General features: G+C 41.3%; 1 protein-coding gene across 4 annotated transcripts in view; it reads right to left on the bottom strand.

The window, feature by feature from the left end:
* GPATCH2 (G-patch domain containing 2) overlaps window positions 1-17,519 on the bottom strand; it is a 211,874-nt gene that overhangs the window by 186,239 nt on the left and 8,116 nt on the right. For all 4 annotated transcript variants that reach the window (XM_074989947.1, XM_074989948.1, XM_074989949.1 and 1 more), the window contains exon 2: window positions 10,122-10,829. In XM_074989947.1, coding sequence (XP_074846048.1) covers window positions 10,122-10,829 — 708 coding nt within the window. The remainder of the gene's footprint in view (window positions 1-10,121; window positions 10,830-17,519) is intronic.

The raw sequence follows: 17,519 nt of genomic DNA, 5'->3' as shown, positions 1-17,519 counted from the left end.
TATGGTTTAATGTTATTTATTAAGGACCGTCTGGTATTCACATGCACTGCAGCTCTTGAAGTACTGATTTTGTAACTGAATTTGAAAAAAAATGGTTGTTCTCACTATTTTGGTTGCAGACCCCAGGTATAGCACTTTTCTGCCATAAAGTTGAATATTTATTTATTAAACAAAGCAAGCAGTCCTCTAGCACCTTAAAGGCTAACAATTTTATTTGGTAATTATTGTTAGTCTTTAAAGTGCTACAGGACTGCTTGCTTTGTTTTGTGAAGGTACAAACTAACAAGGCTACACTGCTGACACTATTTATTGTCATCTATTCTATGCATTTTTTATTTGGTTTTCATTACACATCTCTAGCTCAGTGGTTCTCAACCAGAGGTACGTGTACCCCCTGGTGTACATACAGGTATTCCTGGTGTATATCAGTTCACACAGGTATTTGCCTAGTTTTATAATCAGGCTATACAAAAAGCACTAATAACAGTGCAAACTAAAATTCACACTATGGAGTGTATACTGCTTTTTATATAATATACTGAAATGTAAGTAGAATATTCATTATACAAAAGTCAATTGGAATATAATATGGTAAAAATGAGGAAGTAAGCAATTTTTCAATAATAGAGTGCTGTGACCTTTACACTTGTTATGTCTAATTTTATAAGCAAGTAGTTTAAATGATGTGAAATTTGGGGGTATGCAAGACAAATCAGAATCCTGAAAAGGAGAAAGTGGTCTGAAAAGGTTGGATCTAGTTGAACTAAGTGTAACTGAAGACATGAGTCTTACTCAAGTGTTTTCAGTAATTTCTCTCTTTTAAGTCAATTTTTCAAATCTGCTTAAGCTTTCAGAACATGGTAGAATCATAGAGGCTTGCTAGTATGTTGTTTCTTGTTTCTGGGGATAAAGCAATAGAATCACATAGTTGTAATGGTTTTCAGGCTGAAGTTTGGCCAATTGAAAATTAGAGTTAAATAGAATTCCAGTCTTCCATGTGCCTCAGAATAGATATGATTTTGATAAGAAGAAGATAGATAAGATCAGTACAGCAGTGCTGAACTTTCCAAGGAGCAGATATGGACTCAGACCACAGTCTAGTGATTGCAAATATGAAGATGAAAATGTAAGACACAGTTTAAGAAAAGAAGAGATGTGGCGAGGCTACGTGAGGAAGAAACAGGGAATGCATACATAATAGCACCGGAAGAGAAGATTAAGAATAATGCCACAGAGAAAGACCTAGATAAGAGAGTCGCAGGGATAGCCATGGCTGTAGAAGAGGCAATTGAGCAGACTGTTCCAGAAGAAGAAAAGATCAATAAGAAGTGGATTACCCAGGAGACAATGAAGTTGGTACAAGAGAAGAGAGTGTTGAAGAGCAGAAGAGATGTTTCTGAGATGCAGAACAGCAATACAGGATGAAATGCAATGAGGTAAGGAAAGCAGCCAGAGAGGATAAGGAGAAATGGTTAGAGGAGCAATGTGAAGACACAGAGAGGTATTACAGCGAATGTGAGACCAGGGAGGTGTATAAGACAATTAGGAATATTAACAGGAACTGGCAACCAAAGCAGATGGAGATCAAAGATGAGAATGAAGAAGTGCTCATGAACAGGGAGAAGATGCAGTGATGGACGAGATACTGCAAGGATCTGTACAAAGCACAGGTGGACCCGAGTATCTCAGAGAGACTGACTGAAGAACTGAAAGAGATATCTCCCCCGAGCATTGACAGTGAGACCAATGTTTCGAAGGAGGAAGTAGAAAAAGCAGTTAAACGACTAAAGAACAACAGGAGCCCTGGAAATGATAAGATCACGGGAGACATGATCAAATACAGCGGAGAAAGCATGATTCAGGAAATACACCAACTATGTAATATAGCGTGGAAAGAAGGGAAGGCGCCTAAGGAATGGACAAGATCACTGCTAGTGACAATACCTAAGAAAGGAAGTACACTGGAGTGCAAGAACTACAGAATGATTGCCCTAACAAGTCATCTTGGGAAGGTGCTTGTAACCGGAGAAAAGGGAGTTAAGTGAGTAGAACAAGAATACGGAACGTACAACCCACATCCGGCTCCGCTTCATTGCTATGAAACAAACAGCCTCCGGCTTCGCTTCACTGCTGTGAAACAAACAAGATGTAACCGAGGGTAACCTTTGAATTTCGGGGCCTGGGTCTTCTGTCTAAAACGACCACCAGAGGACCCCCAGAGACCCCCGCGCCTGCGTAGTACGAGGAGATTGTATAATGGGAAGGCAGAGTGTATTACGAGGAGATTGTATAATGAGAAGGCGGAGTGTATTACCTATGTGGGGAGTGACTTTCACTGAACAGCTGTATATATGTGCTAGCACCCAGACGCTGGGTGTGCAGGCTTTGAGGAGAGATCCCCCTGCGCCTTACTTGCACACACTCTCGGTGTGATGAATTAGCTTTGCGCACCGGGCACGAACTACCCCACTGCCATCTCTGGTGGCAACAGTTTTTGGCGTCCCTGGGTGGCCGATCCTAAATTAAAGCCTTGCCCGGACCGGCTCTTTGAAAGAGGCAGCAGAGGACGGTATCTGATTTCCAGCGTGCACCGGTGTGCTTACCGGGCAACTCGGTATCCAGAGTCCGTGGCCCTCCGACGAGAGACGGCACAAAGGTGCAACGCTAAAATGTAGAAGAAGAAAAGGGACTTAAGGGGCGATGGTGTAGAACTCGACCTCTAAGAGGCGATGGTGTAGAACCGGTCCTCTAACGATTTCTAAGGGGCGACGGTATAGAACCGGTCCTCTAAGCAGGTAAGACCCAGTTCCTTTTTGGGTGGAAGGAATTTCCGGGATGCCAGCCAGATATTGTCTGGGGCACAATAGAGAATGGGTCAAAGACAGGGTACCCTTAAAGATAACACCCCTTTGGGTTGTGTACTGCAGCACTGGAAGATCATAGGTGGGGACCCCATGAATAAGTCTAAAATGAAAAAGCTGTGCACAGTAGAGTGGCCACAATACACCTTAGAGGGACAAGAGCGGTGGCCACCGGAGGGATCCCTGAATTATAACACCATATTGCAATTGCTTTTGTTTTTACAATGTACCAGTAAATGGGAGGAACATATGTATGGGCAGTGTTTTGAATATCTTAGGAACAGATTAGACTTACAGGGTGAGTGTAAGATGGACAGTAGGAAGAATACTCCTAAACCTAATATTACTTTGTCTGTAAGCCCAGACCAGGAAACCCCTTCGGCCCCTCCATCCAAGCCTCCATCTTACAATACAGGGGCTGGGAAGTCAGCCCCTTCGGCTGGCCTGTACTCCCTGACATGAAAGAAAAAGGGTGGCCCTAGGAATACTAACTCAAAAGGCGGGAAATTGGAAATGACCGGTAGCATATTTTTCCAAACAACTAGAAACTGTGGCAAAAGGATGGCCGGCACGTCTTCAAGCAGTAGCAGATACTGCCACCATATTGGAGAAAGCAGGAAAACTTACTCTGGGAGGGGAAGTTGAAGTTAATACCCCTCATTCAGTTCACGCCCTGCTAGAGGCAAAGGGGGGGCTGTGGCTCACCCAGTCACGGCTCACTAAATATCAAGCTCAGTTATTGGAAAATACAGAAATCAAGTTGGTAACTAGTCCTGTTTTGAATCCTGCTACCCTTTTACCAGAGACTGGAGCAGACGCTCAATATTCGAGCCGCCCTGATCTAAAGGATCAGCCACTTCCCAATGCCAACTTAGAGTGGTTCACGGATGGTAGTTCCCAAGTAATAAATGGACAGAGATGAGCTGGATATGCGGTGGTTACCCAGCATGAAGTAATTGAGGCTCAGCCGTTACCGACAGGTACCTCGGCCCAATTGGCTGAGGTCATAGCCCTCACTCGAGCCTTGGAAAGGGCAAAGGGCTTGGTTGTTACAATTTGGACAGATTCTAAGTATGTATTTGGAGTAGCTCACACTCATGCAGGCATCTGGAGGGAAAGGGGAATGTTAACAGCTCAAGGAGAACCTGTGAAATATGGAAAACAAATTCAGGCTTTCCTGCAGGCCATACAGGAACCAAAAGAGGTAGCTATTGTGCACTGTAGGGCACACCAGAAAGAAGATGGAGAGGTAGCACACGGTAATGCCAGAGCAGATCGTGAAGCCAAGCGAGTGGCAAGCACAGAAAGGGTTAACCTTTTGCCTTTGGTTCCCTCCATTCCGATCCCACTAGAGAAGCCACCTTATTCTAGCTCGGAAAAGCAATTGGCCGAACAATTACACCTGAATTTAAAAGAAGGGTGGTATGTTAGTAGAGAAGGACAAGTACTCCTTCCTGAATCCTTGGTGGGAGAAGTGGTCCTGCATTTCCATCAAGGGACACATGAAGGTCAGGAGGTCCTAACACAGCTAATGGAGAAATATTTCATAGGAAATGGGATACGGAATGAGGTTAGACGGGCGGTTAGAGACTGTATGATATGTCAGAAAAACAACTCCCGAGCAGGGAAGCCCGTAATACCATCCCCGCTACCGTCCGACCCAGGACCAGGACTTGTGTAGCAAATTGACTTTACTGAACTACCATGTACCGCGGGATTTCGGTTTCTTTTGGTACTTGTGGATCGCTTCACAGGATGGATTGAAGCATTTCCATGCAGAAGTTGCATGGCCAAAACAGTCATCACAAAAATCCTGAGGGAAATTGTTCCCTGGTTCGGAGTTCCGGAATGGACTGAATCAGATCAGGGAACTCACTTCACCGCTCGATGCGTGGAGAAGGTGGCAGAAGGACTTAAACTCCCATGGAAATATCATACCCCATATAGACCACAAGCCAGCGGGATAGTTGAGAGAGGGAATCAGACCTTGAAGAGACATTTGTCTAAACTGTGTCAAGAGACTAAACTCAAATGGCCCGAGGCCTTACCCCTCGCTCTTTTAAGAACCTAAATATTACCTAAAGGGAAATTGGGGCTCAGCCCATTTGAAATTATGTTTGGGAGACCATGGCCAATGAATGGGATTCCTGGTACAGGTATAGAATGGGGAATAGGTGAAGGGTATCTCAAAGAATATTTGCTGTCGTCATTTGTTTTGTCCTCAGTCCACAGGTTTGTTCGCGATCATCAGCCCATCCCATTGGACAAGCCGCTTCATGACATCCAGCCGCGAGACAGTGTGCTGGTCCGCACGTGGAAGGAAGAGCCTCTCCAAGAGAAGTGGAAGGGACCCCATCTTGTCTTGTTGACCAATAAGACTGCTGCCAAATTACAAGGGATTAAGCCTTGGGTCCATTTCACATGTTTAAAGAAGGTTAACGAGTCTGAGGACTCAGAGTGGACTGTGAGCCACGTCATGCGAGAGGAAGGAGAGGACTTGGGACTAAAATTGTTGTTTCGACAAAAAGCAGTGTTTTGACGTAATTGACTATGTGGTATTATCCTTTACTATGCATTTGGATACCTGGGATCATTGGTACTGAAACATGGGTGGCGCCTCTATCTCTCCACCCGATAGAGAGCAATTGGTGGGCCCTTTTAGCTACTACTGCAACTAATAGTACACATTTTTGTATGGGAAACAGCTATACCTTAGGGTCAATAATGACTACCTGTTTTATTGGGATACCCACCCCCCTACAGGCTGTACAGAATGATACCTCCTTTCAAAATTTTAATCTCTTAATCTGTATAATTTTGGCCCCAGCCCAAATCCCAACGGCCACTCCAACCAGCGGAGTTTAGCGAAGATTCAGGAGATGACCATTGGTGGAGTTGGAGTCTGGCAGGATGGATGAGTTGGATTAAGAGTATGTTTTCCTCTTTAGTAGTCATAGTGGTAGTGTTTCTGCTGGCTTGTTGTTGCATTCAGATAGGTCTCCCTTTCCTTAGAGGAGGTGTTAACCTCCTTCGTCCTCCAGTAGGGATTCACTTGCTGAACAGTATAACTATGAGAAGGTCACAGATGCAGCCCATGAATCAGGTTTTGAGCAAGGAGTATGAGAAAACTCAATATGGAACGCCTTGAGTATTCTCAAAGGGGGAAACTGTAACCGGAGAAAAGGGAGTTAAGTAAGTAGAACAAGAATACGGAACATACAACCCACATCCGGCTCCGCTTCATTGCTATGAAACAAACAGCCCCTGGCATTGCTATGAAACAAACGGCCTCCGGCTTCGCTTCACTGCTATGAAGCAAACAAGATGTAACCAAGGGTAACCCTTGAATTTTGGGGCCTGGGTCTTCTGTCTAAAACGACCACCAGAGGACCCCCAGAGACCCCCGCGCCTGCATAGTACGAGGAGATTGTATAATGGGAAGGCGGAGTGTTTTACCTGGGTGGGGAGTGACTTTCACTGAACAGCTGTGTATATGTGCTAGCACCCAGATGCTGGGTGTGCAGGCTTTGAGGAGAGATCCCCCTGCGCCTTACTTCGCATGCCAAATAAAGATTCTTCTTCTACTCTCGGTGTGATGAATTAGCTTTGCGCACCGGGCACAAACTACCCCACTGCCATCTCTGGTGGCAACACGCTGATGATGATACTGACAAGAGAGTAAGATCACACATAGAAGAACATATAGCAGATGAGCAAGCGGGGTTCCGAAAAGATAGAACTACCAGACAGCAGATATTGGCACTAAGACTGAGAGCGGAGAAAGCTCAACAAGAGAATAAGAACGTATACACTTGCTTCGTCGATTTTCAAAAGGCATTTGACAGTATAGATCAGAAAGTGACTTGGGCGGTATTGGAGACATATGGAGTGGATAGCAGACTGATGCAGTTTTTGAAGAATACCCGTGACAATGCGGAGGCAGCGGTGAGAATATGTGGGGAGTTGGGAAGTTGGTTTCAAACAAGTAGAAGTACGAGACAAGGAGATCCAATATCGCCAAGTATCTTCATCGTACATCTGGAGAGATGGACGGACAAGATCAAGGAAGACGTAGAAGGGATTTCTGTGCACGGGAAAAGAATTAACAACTTGAGGTTCACAGATGATATAGTTATCACTGAGGAAGATGAGGAGAAGCTAGCAAAAACAGTGCAGGTGTTAAATGAAGAAAGGAGGCAGTACAGACTGATTATGAACATCATAAAACAAAAACAATGATATTTGGAGATAAGGAAATGGAAAGGAAGATCAGTGTTGATGGTACTGAACTGGAAAATGCAGAGAAGTTCACATATCTGGAGAGCAACATAACGTATGATCTAGACTGTAAGAAGGAAATAGTGACTAGAATAGTAAAAGCAAGAGCAAGTTTGAAGGCGATGGATAAGATCTGGAAAAGCAAAGCATTAGCTTAAGAACAAAGCTGAGTGACTTGAAAACGTGTATTCAGCAGCATGTTGTACAGATGTGAGACACAGGTGATAATGAAAGATTTGAAAAGAAGAATATTGGCGTTTGAAAGAAGTTGTTCTGGAAAGATTCTGAGAATAGGATGGATGCAGAAGGTCACCAATGAGCAAATTATATTGGACGATACAGCTGAAAGAGAACCTGCTGCAGAAGATTATAAAACAGAAGCTACAACTATTTGGACATATTTGCAGAAAGAACGACGAACGAAAAATCAAGACCCTAGCATTCAGCATAATGGGCAGTTCGAATATGAGAGGCAGACACCACAGAGAAGGGATAGATGATATAGTAGATTGGCTTAGTTTCTGTAGACTAGCTTCGCACCACTCTGCACTGAACAGGGGAAGATGGAAGGAAATAGTGAGAGAGGCATCAGACACCAACGGGTGCTGAGCCCACCGCTGTTGCTGATAATGTGCTTCAGAATTTGCTTATAAAATTTTGTGGTTTTGCAGTCACATTTTCATCTTTTTTTCTTGAAAAAAAAAAAAAAAGAAAAAAGAAAACATGTTTCCATGCCCCATGTTACTGTGTTAAAAGCACACAAATCAGAGGAAATATCAAGAGTGACAAGTACTGGCAAATGACAATGTAAACAAACCTGACAGAGAAATTTTTCATTGAAATTATTATGACCTTAAGTACTATGGTATTGCTAAGGCTTTGTCTACACTTTAAAGAGCAGCTGTGGGAGAACTTTAATGCAGCAGTGTGGTCAAGGCACCAGCACTGGGAGCCTGTTTACACTGGCACTTTACAGCACTGTAGCTTACTGTGGATCAGGTGCAGTGGAGAGAGGGGCTGTGTTTTTTCACACCCGAGTAAGAAAGTTACCATGCAGCAAGGTGGTAACACAGACAAACCTTAAGTAAAGTAACATCTACACAGAAACTGCATTTTTAATTGATCATAAGAACAGATGACAAATGGAATCTGTAAAGAACTGTCGTTTTTGTAAGTGTCATCTGCAAGCTGCTCTTTTTGGAAGATTTTCCTCTGACCTTGCTTTCCTCCACCCAAACGCCAGCTATATGATTTTTGTAATGAAGTCCTTTTACCCTCTTCTAGCAAAAGGCTTTTTCAAAGTGTTGAAATTTATCCAAAAATGTACTAGAGTATGGGACAAAGATGACAATCTCAATATGATACAGACACAAATACCCCAATAAGACCTATTTCTGGTCCAATACGAGTACAGCGAAACTATAAAATTCAGTTTATTTCCAATGGCAAATTAACTCCGGATTCTGACTGAAATTTAAAAATGATACTGCTTTCTGAAGAATGGAGAGTATAAAAATGAATTTCTATGAACACTATTCCCTTTTTATTTACTGAGTAATTGGAATCAGTCACTTACCAAGACTGTTATGCTACTGAATAAGTTACTGCTCTTCTTGTCCTAGCCATGAACCTATGTATGTCATCTCCACAGCACAGTAGAACACCAAAATTCTGTGGCCAACAAGCAAAAGATTCAATGCAGCTTACAGATAAGACTTCTAACTACCAATGGGGAACACTGTTGCTGGCAAGCCACCAGATAGCAAGAATTTTTCTTAATTGTTCTCATTCAGGATCAAACACACTGAATAAATGTGATCAGGATCATCAAATCCCACAGATATCACTTATGTGTGGTGGACAAATGACTTACACATTTGTATGTTGTCAACATAGTACTTTGGAAACACTTACCATTGTGGTATGCCTGCTGTCTGAAACAGACTGAAGAGGTATACTGCCAAAGGGTCATTGTTTCCCATTTTTTTCTAATGGCAAGCTCAGATGCTGAACTATAAATTGTTTTTTGCATTTGTAAGTGACGTGCATTCTTAGCAACCTACAGGCTTTTTATGCTTACAGCACACAGACTGTCTAGTGCACATAGTTGTATATCGGGAAAAGCCTTTCTGAGGTAGAATGCCAAAATTTGACCTCCACATACAGAGTCAGTGATAATTTTTAAAGTCACTAATAGTTCTATTTACAACAGCTGCATTAATAAATAAATATGCAGAAATTTACCGTTCAGTGTGGCAGGTGGAAGGGGTCAGTCAGGGTGCCCTTGGACCCTATTGTCTGATGCCTGCAGGCTGCACATGGGGCTGACTGGCTCCCACTGCTACCCCAGCCCTGCACTCTCACCCAGGTGGAGGCCCCTCACACCTTGCCCTGTGGCAGGGGCTATGGTTCTTGGAGGAGGAGTACTAGGGCTGGAGATCACACTGCGTCCCACTCTAAAATCAGCTCACATGCCAAAAGCGGCATGCGTGCCGGGGTCTGCCAACCCCTGCCATGTACTGTACTGATAATCTTCTGATGAAAACCAACAACAGTAAAAAGCACCAATACCTAGAAGTTAGAAAATGTAAGCTATGTAATTACCCAGTGTGCAAATACTTGCCAGTTGAAATACCATGTATAAACACATTAACTGAAGTCATTTTAAAATTCCTGTTTATCTTAATATTAAAATAATTAGTATAGATTTTCTTCAAGTAATCATTTCCTTTCCTGCATCTCTGCCATTTGTCAGCTTGCCTATGAATTGCAATAACTTTATCCTTCTAAAATATGTGTGAAAGAGCAGTATTCCATTATTATTAGATCAAGAAAGTCCCTTAATATTATCTGCTTAAAATGCAGTTACTGATTGCAATTTAATTTTGAAATTTAAAAAACAAGGCTTGTTTAGATCTTCTGTAGCTGTGTAGGTATGGACGATTTTTTCAGTGGACAGAAAGAAAGAAAAAAAAAAATCACCTGTCACTCATGTTCTCATCTGAACCCTTTTGCTCCTCATACTCCATTTTGTCCTTATTTGCCTGGTTCGCCTCTTCGCCTTCTATAACTACTCCTTCATCCAAGATTTCTGGTCCTTGCCTACTTGCAGCTAGCTTTCTTTTTTTCACTTTACTCTTGGCAAATTCTTGATGTTGGTAAGATCTATTGTCATTATCCATTTCTTGATCTCTGTTTTCCTGTTGTTGGGTCAATGTTAGTGTATTTGAGACTTCTGACGGTGGGTCTATTGCCATGCGTTTCACCTTTCTTCTCCGACGCAGGGTCCTGTTTCCTAAATGATCAACAGCCAAATCAGACTCATGCCACAAAGGTCTTTTGCCTCTAATGTTATTTAAATTTGAAGAAGGCCTGCGTTTAGCAACCAATAACTGATCATCAGAGTCACTGTGGTCTTTCTTATTAGTAGTTTCTCTGTAGTCCTTACTTGGTTCTTCTAGACTGGAATCAGAACCTTCACTTAAACAGTGACTAGTTTCCCAAGGATGATGGGTAGTAAATGAACGTCTTTTTCGTCCTCTCCTTTTTCTTGCTTGGCGTTTTAGCAGACAAGACACACTACGAGAGTGATCTCCAGTATCAGCAAAACCGCCTCTGGCTTGTTCTGAGCTTTCTTCCAATGCTGAGACCAAATCATGAACTAGCTCCTCCATAGTCCTACTGAAATGCCTATATATGCCGAGAAAAGAAACAAAACTGATTACTATGTGCATCAATATCAACATGTTTTCATATATTAATATTGTTTTAACCTGTTAAATGCAGTCTTAAGATCAGTACTTATAAGATACTCTCCTGAATCAGCCAAGATTACAAACACAATTATGAGAAGGCTTTCCCTATAACATCACCCTCCCTCCTAACTTCCATCTTCATAAAATCACCACCATCACAACCACCTTCCCCTGCCACTTCAATTTTTAGTAGGCCTCCTAATATGGCTTATATTTAAAAATATTTCATCACAGCATCATAAGTTTTCATGCATTTAATTTGTTAGCTCTGAAGACTAGCCAAAATTGTCAATACACAACTAGAAGCAATAGAGCATTTTACTGAATGTAGGAAATTGAATTTGAAACTTTTCCCCTTTATAGTGTATTGTAAGGCACAACTTTAGAAGTTGTCATTAGAATAAAATATTGTCACAAGATAATTGTCTCAATGCTACTGAAATGGTAAGGGGTGTTTCTACACTAGGAACTAACTTCAAAGTTAACTTGGAAGTTAGGCACTACTTCAAAGTAGCCTGCAGTCTACAGACATTTTCCCTTACTTTGAAGTTAACTTTGAAGTGAGAAAGCCCAACTCCAAAGTATTTACTCCACTCCCGGGAATGGAGTAATGCCCCACTTCAAAGTTTAACTTCCAAGCAGGATGTGTGTAGACGCTCAACCTCAAAGTAAGCAACTTTGAAGTTATTTTTGTAGTATAGACACAGCCAACAAGAATATGAAACACTAATTCTTGGATTATGTAACATTTTAACACAGCTTAATTTTGTCTTCCCAAATGACCATTATCTACAGAATTTAAAATATTGAGTCTCTAGAATGATATTAAGTTGAGAGAACTCTCCCCCAATGAAATTCTAGAATTTCATTGGAAAAGCAAAAGTTCTTTCTTATCTATACATTCATCTATGTAGAAATCACACACCTTTAAGAGAAAACAGACACACAATCTGACTAAGAGACATCAGCAGGTATGAAGAAAAAAATTTACTCTACACTACAGCTCACATCATTTCACTAGCATTAAAAAAATATGGCTAGTCCACGCCAACCAGTTCAGACTTCTGGGCTGTTTCACTGCAGCATACACTTCTGGGACCCTCCCTTCTCAAAGGGGCCTAAGGTCTGGGCTCCTGCCCAAGCCCATAAATTGACAGGGCAATGAAACAGCCTGCAGTTCTTAAAGCTTGAGTCAGCTGGCACAAGCATCTAACTGGAATGTGGACACACCTACATTTATCACCAAGTATACTTCAATAGGTTCCCGCATGCATGTTTGTACTCTGGTACAAAATACTAAAACTAAATTAAGAGATTTATTGCACAATACCCAGAGGAAGGAATCAAAACAAACTGATCAGACTGGCACACCAAACTAGTTAGTGACCTTTCTTCTAGCACTCACTACCACGTTATGCCTGATGACGTATAGCAGAAGGATGTTTGTCGGTAAACTGTGTAGGTGGGTGTCCACAGGAAAGTTGTTAATACAATTTAAAAAACTGAACAAAAGGAGAAATGAGCAAGCCATCTTTCAAGAACATCCGCAGGGTTGCAAATGGAGACAGTTTGGTCATGCAGCACACAAGTTCTTCCCCCACTCACTCAACCATTACAGGCCCCCAGCCTAAAGTGCTAAACACAATGGTCCAATGGGTAAACATCAACCTGAGGCCTGAGTTCTTTCCTGCTCTGTCTATGCCTTGTGGTATAATCCTAGACAACTCATTTAACTCATTGTGTCTCAGTTTCCCCATATAAAATGGGAACACCACTACCTTCCTAAATGTCTTGAGTTTTCTGGACAAAAAGTACTAGGTGAACTCTAATTTAGTGATAAAGAAATTCAAATTCAGCATTATATGTGTTATGTACTAGAAGTCTCTTGAACTGTGCTATTTAAGTAGTTTCAAACGTTCTTTAAGAAAGCAGTTTGTGTCAGCTGTAAAACATATCACCACAATCATAAAGCTAAAGCAGTGCAATCTAGTATCTCAGTTTTGATACAGTTTGGCATTATGTATTTATGTTTATTTGTCAAGGCCTACTGTAATGTCTGAACTCTTATTCTTGTCCCTTCACGACGTAACCAGGCATTTCCTGTGCCCCTTACAAACTATAACAAGCACCATGGAAGCACCTTCCAGACACACCCATTTGAGCAAGGAACACAAAATTAGGAACAAGCAATTTTTGCTTCTCTTCTGGTTCTCATGAAAAATAATTTTCTTTGTCTCTGAGAACATAAGAACATAAGAATGGCCATACTGGGTCAGACCAAAGGTCCACCCAGCCCAGTATCCCGTCTGCCGACAGTGGCCAATGCCAGGTGCCCCAGAGAAGAACAGAAGACAATGATCAAGTGATTTATCTCCTGCCATCCATCTCCTGCCCTTGTACTGAAGGCTACGGCACCATACTTTACCCCGGCTAATAGCCATTTATGGACCTAACCTGCAAAAATTATCGAGCTCTTTTTTAAACCCTAATAGAGTCCTGGCCTTCATAGCCTCCTCCGGCAAGGAGTTCCACAGGTTGACTGTGCGCTGTGTGAAGAAAAATTTCCTTTTATTAGTTTTGAACCTACTACCCATCAATTTCATTTGGTGTCCCCTAGTTCTTGTATTATGGGAAAAAGTAAATAATTTTTCTATATTCACTTTCTCCACACCATTCATGATTTTATATACCTCTATCATATCGCCCCTCAATCGCCTCTTTTCCAGACTGAAAAGTCCCAGTCTCTCAAGCCTCTCCCCATATGGGACCCATTCCAAACCCCTAATCATCTTAGTCGCCCTTTTCTGAACCTTTTCTAATGCCAATATGTCTTTTTTGAGGTGAGGAGACCACATCTGCACGCAGTACTCAAGACGTGGGCGTACCATAGTTTTATATAGGGGAAGTATGATATTTTTTGTCTTATTATCTATCCCTTTTTTAATAATTCCTAACATCCTACTTGCTTTACTAACTGCCGCTTCACACTGCGTGGATGTCTTCAGAGAACTATCCACTATAACTCCAAAATCCCTTTCCTGATCTGTCGTAGCTAAATTTGACCCCATCATGTTGTACGTGTAATTTGGGTTATTTTTTCCAATGTGCATTACCTTACACTTACCCACATTAAATTTCATTTGCCATTACAGAAATAAATAACTACATTAGGTATCAGTGAAAGAAGTAGTAGTGAAAATAAAGCATTATCAGAAAATTCAGGCATAGTAAATGACGAAAAACATCTAACAAAGTGAGTCTTTGCCCACAAAAACTTATGCTCCAATAAATTTGTTAGCCTATAGGGTGCCAGAGGACTTGCTGTTTCTGCAGATATAGACTAACATGGCTACCCCTCTGATACTAGACAGAATAAAGTTACTGGTAACCAATCAAAACTACAGTTTGGGTGACAGCCTAGTTATATAGGAAACTCTTGGCATAAGCCAATTTTTAAATCTGAGAAGCTTCTCTGTTTCTGCCATCTTCCACTGTCATGATGTACCTACACTACAAATTTTAGCCAATGGGGAGGCTGTAGTAATGTAGCTTCCACCACTTTCAAGGTAGTGCAAGTCATAGTCTGCACTAATTCAGGTATATAAGTGACTATAAAAATACCACACACACAACCCAGTGGAGAGAAGGCCTTAACATGCAAGCTCGTTTTGCCTTATCTACATGGGGAGAAAGGGTTTGGTTATTTAGGGTGCAAGGGTGATGGTGGTAAGCTTTCAGTCAAGTTATTTTAGCATGACAGGAAAGCCCCCTTTGAGTTGCAAAGACACAACTTTGTATGTTTTCAGGCTTACAAAAGGAAAGAGGTGCTAACCCACATACTTACAGGCATTAAGGGAGCTTTCAAAATTGTTTTAAACTTAGCATGATGGGAACCTCGGGGTACAACACTTTTTTTTTTTATTTCTGGTCAGCATATATGCAGCTGTAAATCAAGTTCAGCATTGGAAAAAAAAGTTTATCACTGTCTCATCTCTCATGCAACACTCATTGTATTCAACATTTGATGAAATTCAAAATACTTATGGTGGCAAGAGTGCTTATCAAGAACATAAAGCATTTCACTGTGACCTTTGCTCCCTGCTGAACAACACTTGAAAGAAATATAGTTTGCTAAATATTTTTTTTCCTAGGACCAAAGTGGTAGTATCTGCTTTCTGCCTCATCTCTGAGCAATTTTGCCTTCCCTTACTTAGAGCTTGCCTATATGGGGGGAAACAGGCTGGCAGAACTTAGAGCAGTAAAATCATATCATGTAGCCATGCATGTACATATGTATAATTTCCCATGTGATCCCACAAGTTTACTCTGAAAAAAAGAGTGTCCACATGAGGAAGTATAATGGTACCAGCATAAACTGTAATTATATCATTTTACGCAATTTCCCCGTGGTAGATCAACCCACACAGTCTCAGTAATACTAATTAGAAATCTAATATCATTAATTGCATTAATTGTAAAATAGTAACATCTTTCTTTTGTAGTTACTATATTTCTTCACAATTATTGATACAAGTATGATTTATCATGGACTGTGCCCTGTCAGAGAGGAAAATTCATCTGAAGTGAACGTGTTTAGGAAATTAGTGAGAATTTTTCAAAAAGCATCAGGCAGTAAGGTTCTCAATTTCCACTGTAAGTCAAATTTTACGAGTCTTATATGCTCCTGCAATTAACTGACAAGTACTCTTCTCCCCACTTATAAATCTTTCCATTGATACTAATGCACCACTGACAGACTAGAAGGAACGGCACCCAACATCAGTGGCCTCATCTATACAAGAATTACAACAAGGCTATAACCTACCCATCTTACAAGACCAAATACATCTCGTTTGGCAGATCAACTCACATTACAGATATTTCAACATGTTCACTTTTCATGGTTATATGATTTGATAAGACCAAATAATCAAAGTCCATGCTACATGTTTATGATACAAACCAAGCTATAAATGAATTTCTCACTATGGTTGTAATACAGAATACAGATTTCATGTCAAGATTTTGCCACTCTTGAAAACCCAAGAAAGTACATTTGATTATTTTAACAATTCTCTCATTTCTCTTCTGTATGAATTAAGGAACGGGAATAGAAACTAGAAAGTTCAGACTAATTCCTTCTATTTATTTATTTATAACAAAAAATCACTTTCAACATTCAGTATGGTTTTTCTGGCAAGCTAATTTTTATCAGAACACCACTTTTTTGGCTTTTCTTTTGTGCACACTTAACAGTCTTATACTTTGCAGGTGGGAATGAATTCTTTTTACAAAAGAATTATCTGAAGGCTGGCCCAAAAGACACATTTAGAAATTTGCATCTCTGGAACAGATTGAAATATTAACTCCTTTATTTTCAAGGATACCACAGACTCTATAAAAAAAAAATCTCAACAGCAAATGTAGGTTGCATTCAGACAGAAAAGATAAAGTTCAGGAATGTTAACAATATGGAATATACTTTATAATACAAGCTGGACCATCCTCAAAAATATTTGTATTATAAAAAGCTGTATTTCAGAGTGCCTAATATAGGACTGTAAAAACATAGTTACAGCAACTGTCCACAGCCAGTTACAAAAAATATCTTTTCTCACAGACAGCGTTCCCTGTAAGCTGAGTGCGTGGGTAATCTCCCAGGAGAGATTCAAGCACCACTCAACTGATTAGCAGAGTGTCCACAGCCACCCACAGTGGGCAGCATGTCTTTCTAATGGTGGTGCACGTCTGCACATGCCTTGATGCACATAACAAAATGTATTCTGCTCATGGATAGAAAAAAAATTAGAGGGAACACTGCCCCCAGAGGAAACTGCTTCATTAACAGGATAGTTTAAGCACTTCACTTACAAGCACCTTTTTCAACATGTGCAGCCACTTTCCAATGGTCCTCTCAAGACACATGCCTCCCTGCTGGCACTATAAACATGGTGAGTCTGGGGGCAAAGGAGAAGGAAAGGCTGAGTGGTGTCCATAGGGGCATAAGAAAATACAATCCTGGCTTATGTAGCGGGTTTGCATGAAAATAATTCTAACCATGTCCCACTTCTCTACAGGCTGGTATCCCTCATGTTGATATCTCACTCATGAGAGTAAGCAGGGAAACCTGAGTTCTACTTCTGGATGCTAGCAGGTGTCATTCTGCTCCTTTTGCAACGCAATTACATGCTGCTTTGGTTGGTGCAACACTGACTGAAGAATGATATGGGAGAGTATCAGACCACCGACAGACAAAAAACAAGTACCTCAGGCAAAGTTTCCAGAGCCTCTTTCTGCAGGTTTCAATTGACATCTCAGCGTGCAACAACATTCTGATTGGACATAATATCTAGCAATGCAGTACTATGCCAGCTCACAGAAATGCAGCCACCCTCCGACCCTTCTATGCCCTTCAACCCGCTGCTCTCCCCAACCCAAAGTCACTTACCCTTCATCTCAGCCTTGACTTCCTGCTTTCTATCAAGCTGCTGCTGAGCCTGGCCATTTGCCTTGGGACTTGAGTGGCTGCCTTCTACACCAGTAAACCATGCTATGAGCCACACATCCTCATACAGTTCTACTGCTTCATCTATAATTTCATCCTGCAGGTTAAGTCCTCTTCCGG

Source organism: Carettochelys insculpta, chromosome 3 (genome assembly GCF_033958435.1).
Source record: "Carettochelys insculpta isolate YL-2023 chromosome 3, ASM3395843v1, whole genome shotgun sequence".
Classification (NCBI taxonomy): Eukaryota; Metazoa; Chordata; order Testudines; family Carettochelyidae; genus Carettochelys; species Carettochelys insculpta.
Note: the sequence above shows the minus strand (reverse complement) of the source record. Positions and strands in the feature narration are given on the sequence as shown.